This window comes from Saccostrea cucullata, unplaced genomic scaffold (genome assembly GCF_032062105.1).
Source record: "Saccostrea cucullata isolate Sc308-1 unplaced genomic scaffold, CSIRO_AGI_Scuc_v1 ctg13587, whole genome shotgun sequence".
Taxonomy (NCBI): Eukaryota; Metazoa; Mollusca; class Bivalvia; order Ostreida; family Ostreidae; genus Saccostrea; species Saccostrea cuccullata.
The window spans coordinates 8,280-16,650 of record NW_026919852.1 but is presented as its reverse complement, the minus strand read 5'-3'; the positions used below and the strand labels follow the sequence as shown (position 1 = coordinate 16,650).

The following is an 8,371-nucleotide window of genomic DNA, read 5'->3' as shown; positions in this document are numbered from 1 at the left end:
ATAAGATCATTTCTGAAATTTCAAAACTGGCTAAAAAAAGGCTAACAATAGGTAGGAAATATGGAAGTCAATATAATTCATTGCATTTGGTAAAGGACGTTATAACTACCATAGCGTTATGAAATGCTGACTTTAAACAAAATGAAAATACCGAGAACTCTACTGTATCGGTTAGTACCCGCCTTGGTGTAAAAATCAATCCTATCAGAGTGTGCTCTTAAGTGTCGAATACTTTGGGAGACATTTAAAAGAAATGAAGGTGTTTGTAGAATATTGCTACAGTAGAAAGGTGAGGATGGAAAAGCTGAAGTTTTCTCCTATTTCTATACAATTTATTTTTTTTGTCTTGACAAACAAGTTGATGAAACAAGAATATAAGCAATCTTATTTAAAGTCTGTCATTCTTTCGTTAAATTTATGATTGATTCTATGATCTTGTCAACAAATACAATCCATCATCAATTCAAATGCTGACTGACGATTTTCATACTAGTTGTTAGTTCATAATTTACACACTGAATTAACGACAGATTTTCCCATTATTTCCCAGTCTTGACAAGGAGCAACGGCGAGTGTGACCGGTGTGGCAACACACTTTGAAAGGTCACCTACACGTATGTCGCATCGATGGTCTCACACAGCAGGGGGTCAAATGACATGCGTGGCTAACCCCCCCCACCAGGTGAGCCCCAATTTTTTATTCCTATATTATGTATATCTTTGCAAAACATTTGTGTGACTAACCCCCCCCCCCTCCCGGTACTGATGCCTATGCTACACCTAAATATATGTATTTGCTTAACTGGTGTGACGTTGAAAACTTTCAATAAATTTTAGTTTATATCAAATGCATGAAAACAGGAAAAAATTAAGTACAGTAAAACATTTAAGAGAGAAAGAATTTTCAAAGTATAGAAAAATCAAAATCGCTCACTTTCACATCCTGAAGTGATCTTACCACCGAAAAGATATCCAACAGATGCAATTATTTACCATACCTAAGACTTTCAGGAATATTGACCAAACAATACACATTTTTTCAAAGTGCGTTAATATGGTCGATATCAACGCACTTTGAAAAGAAATTTTATTTTTTCAAAGTGCGTTGATTAGGTCCAAAATTTAACGCACTTTGAAAAAGTGCGTTGTAACAGACCGGTCAGCAGGGGATGCTCACTCCTCCATGGCAACTTTGGACCGACAGAAGACATTTATACCTCTACAGCATTTCTAACTTCACAAAGTAATATCTGATGAATGAAATCACTATATGTATGTTCATTATTTTTCTTTTGTTGCCCAAAACTTTACCGATAAAGATATAGTATAAATTGTAATTGGACTTAATATCTAAAATTCTTACATTGACAAAGGGAAACAATACTTACAAGCCTAGATATAAAATTTTCTATTCATGTAAAAATACAAGTTCTGTTTGCACAAAGACAAACCAATTTTAGTCTCACTTTGAAAATTTTTAATTTGTCAAAGTCTTAGAGATGGATGCTATTTTACAAGGTTTAAAAATTGAATATTCTTATAAACTTATTATAAATATCGATCGATTTAGATATATCTTATGGACTTGATGAAAAATAAATGCTCATTTATAAAGTAGTCCACGCATGTATAATCACATATAGCTACAGTTAGCATCTAATGCCTTATACTTCCATGCTATGAGTGCTAGCGGCGTCTGTCATATGTAATGATGGATTGCACTGGACGTTTTCCTGTGTTTTAATGACTAATTTTGTCGTGCCGTATGTTGGATTGTCAAAGGTTGCCCCCTCTTCCTGGTCAATCCTATTTAGGTCAAGGTTATCCTGATATCCAACGCTATTTTCTCCGAATATTCTTGATTTCTCCATTACTGGGTGTCTTCTATAAATCAAAAAATCAAGGATTTTGTGAATATATCTTTTTTTTAAAGTATTTTCGTTGTATGAACTTAAAGTATGTCATTCTTTCAGCCTACCTTTGTTTGTTAATGTAAAGTATAACAATCACCGCAATTATAATCACTACTGCCGCCGCTCCTATGGATCCGCCAACAATAGGCATGTTTCTGTCTGCCCAGCTCTAGTGTCCAAAATAGAAAATAATTCAATATGTAAACTGAACAAATTTTTAAATTAAAAAAAAACGTTTTTTTTTTACGAAGTTAGTAATGAAAAGTATTCTTTATGTCTAGATAAGAATTTGTACATACCTTATTATTCACAACCTTTTTATTGGTATCTGAAAAGATAGGATTCCTTGACGTTTTCAAGCTACTTGCATCATGTGTCACTATTGTCGGTGACGATTTCGTTGAGGCGTGTCGGGGAAATGTATGAGGATTTATTGTGACATCAGAGGACGTGGTTGCTGGTTTACTTGTTGTTGTTGTTGTGTAAGTCATAGACTTTGTGGTCGCTTTAGTATTTGGTTCAGTTGTTTCTGTTATTATTGTGGTTTTTGGTTTTGTCGTCTTTAGCTGTGTAGCTTCGACAGAGCTCGTGAAAGTATCTGCTGTGACTATAGTTGATTCAAGTGTTGTTGTGATTAAATCCTTGCAGTCTTTTCCTGTATATCCTTCAGAGAAGACAAAATTACATGCTATCAAAAATAATGTGAATGGAAAAGAGAAAATACATTATTTTTTTCTATTAGACATACCTTGATTGCATATTTTTGAGCCATCATTTCCACATAGATAATTTGTTGTTTGCGCGCAAAACTTTGTGCAGCTTGGCCCATAAAAGTTATCCTTACAATGAGAATGTCCATCCGGGCCACAAGAGGTTGTGTTTGTTGCTATACAGTTTTTACAACAGTCTTCATCACAATGATCAGGAATGCACTGCAGAACACCATTCACGTCACAAGTCAGGTTTCTTAAGGCCACACAGTGGATGTTGCAGTCTCTGCCGTAGAAATCCTTGGCACAAACTAAATGTCCAGACGCGTCACAGACTTTATTGCCTATCGACTTACAGTATCTTGAACACTGCGCTCCATAATAGTTAGGCAGACACATCGTTGAACCATTCAGTGCGCATATCTGATTTCCTCTAGCGATGCAGTTTAAACAACAGTCCGTCCCACAATGATTCCTTATACAGATTAAATCCCCTTCCTTAGAGCAGGTGAGGTTCCCCCTGGGATGGCAGTATTTCGAACATTTGTCGCCGTAGTAGTTGTCGGAACAAACTAAGTTTCCCTTCGCGTTACATTGATGGTGGTGGTCAGCTTTACAGAAAATGGAACAATCTCTGCCATAATAATTTATTTTACAAATCTTTGTACCGTTTGATGTACATTCACTGTTAATATCTGCGATACAGTCTGAACAACAGTCGGGACCACAATGGCTTTCCTTGCATTTCAGATGCCCGTTTGTATCACAAGTAAGATTTCCGGTCGATACACAATGATTTTCACAATTCAATCCGTAGAAATCTGTTTTACAGACAAGATTTCCCTCTGTATTGCAAATCTTCATTCCTTTCGGTAAGCATAATTTAGTACAATTTGAGCCGTAGTAATTTTCTCTACAAATAAGCTCCTGGTTTTTTGAACACACCCTGTAACCTGAAGAAATACAAGACCCACAGCAATCAGATCCGCAATAGTTCGGTTTACAAATCAATGCTCCGTGATCGTCACATTCAATATTTCCGTTTGGACTGCAAAACACTGCACATTGCGGTCCAAAATAATTTGGTTTACAGATAATATTCCCATTTGAATCGCAGGTTGTAGTATTTCCTTGAACACAATGTTTTGTACAGTTTAATCCATAGAACCCTGTCTTGCAGATAAGAGTTTCATTTGCTGTACAAATCTTATTTCCTGATGCTATACACCTACCACAGCAGTCCGAATCACAGTGATTCTTATTACAAATTAGATTTCCATCTGAGTCACATGATACGTTTCCAACTGGGTAACACTTGATTGAACAATCCGGTCCGTAAAAATGCTCGCTACATTTTAAGTTTCCTGAGGAATCGCAAATTTTATTTCCACTTGGTATACATTCTTTGGAGCAATTCACACCGTAAAAGGTATGTTTACAAACCAGAGACCCCGACGCGTTACATATCTGGTTTCCATGTGCGATACAATGACCACAACAATCTATTCCACAATAATTTGTCCTACACACACGTTGCCCATGAGAGTTACAAATCAAATTCCCCTGTGGAACACAATGAATTGAACAATTTGAACTGTAAAACGAAGGCTTGCATTTTAAGGTACCATCGTTATCACACATTTGATTCGGGTTAGGAACACAATTTACACTACAATCTTTCCCGTAATAGTTCTGTTTACAGATAAGAGTTCCGTTTTGCGCACAAATATGGTTTCCGGATGCAATACACGGCCCGCAGCAATCAAAACCACAGTGGTCCGGGCTACATACAAGTTTACCATCAAAACTACACGTCAGGTTCCCCACTGGAGTACAGTTTGTGGAACAGTTTGGTCCGTAATAATTCTCTTTACATTTCAAATCTCCAAAAGAATCACATACTTTGTTTCCATATGGAATACATTGTTTAGAGCAATTCTCGCCATAATAGGTCTGTTTGCATACTATAGACCCGGTACCGTTACACACCTGGTTTCCACGGGCAATACAACTTTTACAGCAGTCTTCGCCACAGTGGTTATCCTTGCACACGTGTTTACCCTGTGTATTACAGACCAAATTACCTTTCGGTATACAGTTGATGGAACAATTTGTACCGTAGAAGGAAGGTTTACATTTTAATTCGCTTTTGTCATTGCAATCTTGGTTTAGGTTGGGGACACATTTGACAGTACAATTGCTGCCATAATAATTCTGTTTGCATACTTTCGTTTCATTTTTGCAGACAAAGTTACCAACAGCGATACAATTCCCACAACAATCCTCGCCGCAGTAATTAGGCAAACAAATATGATTTCCAAATTCGTCGCACGTCACATGGTCACGTGGGAAACAAAGTTTAGAACAGTTGACTCCAAAGTAGTTAGATTTACATTGTATTTTTCCAGTATGATTACAAATTTGATTCTCGTTGGGAATACACTGTATCGAACAATTTAAACCATAGTACGAAGGTTTACATGCGATTGTTCCATTTGATTCACAGATCTGATTCCCGACAGCAATACACGAACCACAACAGTCCCTTCCGCAGTGGTTCGGCATACAGATGTGACGCCCACTCTTATCACATGTCACATTGCCGGTACCTACACATTTGGTCAAACAAAGAGGACCATAGTAATTCGGTTTACAATGAAGGTTTCCAAAATCATCGCAAAACTGATTGGAATTGGGAACACAGCGTGTTTTACAGCTGGGTCCGTAAAAAGTGTCTCTACACCTGAGAGTGCCGTTATTGTCACAGATGTGATTGTTGTGCGCTATGCAGCCTTTGCAGCAATCAGGCCCACAGTGACTTGGTCGGCACACCAGCTGACCCTGGGAATCACAGCTTAGATTGCCCTGCGCAGTGCATTTAATAGAACAATTTGGACCGTAAAAATCTTGATTGCATATTTTGGTACCGTTTGTACCGCAGACGTAATTATTTCCAGCTGTACAATCTTGACAACACTCTGGTCCACAGTGATTCTGTTGGCATTTTAAATCTCCATTAACGTTACACGTCAGATTACCACGTGATACACAAACCTTGGAACATGAAGACCCATAGTAATGTGGACTACACGTGATACTCAGCAAGAATTCTACCCTGAAAGTTGTCATTGATTGTTAAAGTGTAGGAACTGATAGAAATGAGGTTAACATTCTATAATCCATTAACCATTTTTATACAAATAAGACACCGCAAATATACAGGTGAAGCTGAATAATCTTTATTTTTATTTTTATAGTAATTATGAAGTGTTTTTATGTAACAATGCTACTATTTCGTATTTTAAAAGGTTTTATTCAAAAATAGATGACGGAAAATACCTGAAATAAAAGTATAAAATATAAAACATAATTTTAACTTACTCGATTTGCTTTCGTCCTGGTATTGTGGTAATGGACTTGTTCTGGACCATAGGACCAACGTAATTGTGCCGAAGGATTCCGAGGGTCGTGTCCGAATGCAATGCTTCATAGTCGTACACAACAATTTCTACCGTTATATTTACCTGAAAAAAAATATCTCAGACAGTAGAAACATTGGTTAATTAGTATTGCTTAAATTTAGATCTGATATTCCTCATCATGATTAAGTACGGACACTTTTAGATGTATGATGTATCCAAAATATTAGGCTTCAAGGACTTAAGATGGAAAATTTATAAAATCATTTATAACAGTTTATATTTAAAAAAAACATAAAGTTAATTCACGAAATTTGTAAGCAATGAAAGAGTATTTACCAACCATAGGAAATTACTTCCTTATCGTAATCTACCTTATTTTCCTTTAGATTATGCCATTTATAGTCAGAATGATGCCTGACTTTTGATTGGTCCTTAAACAGAAACCCGTGGGTATCGTCCACTCTGTAATTTTTGTTTCCTCCTTGGCATGTCTGGCTAAATAAAGCAGGGAGTAGAAAGTATGTTAGTACATTTGTTAAAATATCCACATTACTTAGCAAGTAAAAAGCATGTCATCATAGGCTTTACCTAGATATTCCACTTGGGTACAGACACACCTTCATATACACGTCACACTCGTTACAAATGATAAGGACGCCATCACAGCACCTATCTTCCTCCCTGTTGTAGCGTACCAGGTTCACCTCCACGGAGTATTCCCCCACAGACACCTGGTTATAGATGTGGAAAAATTAACTATCTGGTCAGTTTCAAAATGTACATAACCAGACATGAACTTATTTGAAAGAACATTGCATTTCACATGTCAAGCTAATATGAACAATAGAGGCCTGCAATTGACTATTGTCTTTAAGAATATTTACCGATAGTCGTGCTGTTAAGAGTTGCGATTCTATGTCTCAAAATGAAACAATCTTTATCAAAATAGAAATTGAAATCTTAATCTGAAAATCCTATGTAAATACGTATGAACAATGTGTCTGATCCTTAAGATTAACTTTGCTCATCAAATTAATATAAGCTAGTTAAATAATAAATACCTGAAATGTTCCCAAAAGAATAAACAAAATAACGTAAATCATCTTTTGTTTGGCATTCTGATTATGAAATTGTAAAGTATAAATATTCCTGTTGTTCAAAAATATAAACAATCACAAGCAAAGTGATGTTATTACCTATCAGTATATAGATAAAGAAATTAAAACTGATAACACAATCGTATACACAGTTGTGTAGAACTACAAATAAGCCCAGCTACAACTGATGTGATTGTCTGAGCTTTAGTTTTATACTGTATTTGACAATTGAATGTTCCTTGTACCTGATTAACACATTTTCGTATTCAAGACTTGTTAAATTAACAAACCAGACTTTATATTAAATTTATTCAGTTGTTTGATATTTCTGCTTACTTTTTTCCTTATCCCTTCTTCTGTTAACATCTTCAGACTGACTCTAACAGACTGACTCTTTTCTGGTTAATGTACATAAGGGTTGCGATTCTATGCCTCAAATGTCTAAATATGTTTAATGTACATAAACCTTGAAAAATTTCATTTTTTCTAATCTATATACTTTGTACGATAAATGAAACATTTACAGCATATGATGATACATGTATTTAAAAAAAAAAATGTTTTAGCTCTTTCTCCTCCCGACTGACTGGATTTAATTTACCGAATCAAAATTTGCTTTCTATCCAGGAAACAATTTTGTATGTTTAATAGATAAACCTTTTTGAAAATTTAGCATTGAAGTAAAAAACACCTACCTACCGACACCATTTTTTTCTTCATGAATCGGGAGAGTACAAACACTTAGTTTGTTGTCATTAATCTACCTATTATATCATTCGTCTTAGGAAGTTACTAAAACCATTAAAACAGTAATTATACTTCTGCAACATTAATATTCTACATATGCTTGAACCTACAGCATTACGTACAACCACTGTCCTGTCTAACATATCTAGCTTTAAAAAAATAAATTTCTACAGTATGATAAAAGAAGTTAAATCGAAATTAGAAATAAAATGCCAAAAAGTCAATACTCCTATAATATATGTACCTGTAATGAGAAGTTACAGTATTTACATAAGACCGGAGATTACATGAGATAACAAAGGATAAACGTTCACCACTCTGTACCAAGATCCCCAAACCTAACTATAAGGTCAAGAAGGAAGTGTATATATGGAAACAACATTTACAAACTCTATACCCGTCTAAGTAAGAAAAGATTCGCCAAGGCCGATCTCCTATTTTTGCGTCAATCTGATACCGTTCATTATCTGGATTAATGTTTT

At 35.6% G+C, this 8,371-nt stretch overlaps 1 protein-coding gene across 1 annotated transcript; it reads right to left on the bottom strand.

The window, feature by feature from the left end:
- Positions 1–1,162: 1,162 nt before the first annotated feature.
- On the bottom strand, positions 1,163–7,211 carry LOC134239397 (cell death abnormality protein 1-like). Its single transcript, XM_062721569.1, has 8 exons — positions 7,107–7,211; positions 6,634–6,776; positions 6,417–6,540; positions 6,005–6,147; positions 2,662–5,738; positions 2,213–2,577; positions 1,979–2,082; positions 1,163–1,884 (listed from the first exon to the last, which is right to left on the bottom strand). The coding sequence occupies exons 1-8, from the start codon at positions 7,146–7,148 to the stop codon at positions 1,665–1,667; spliced, it is 4,218 nt and encodes a 1,405-aa protein (XP_062577553.1). The 5' UTR covers positions 7,149–7,211; the 3' UTR covers positions 1,163–1,664.
- Positions 7,212–8,371: the final 1,160 nt, after the last annotated feature.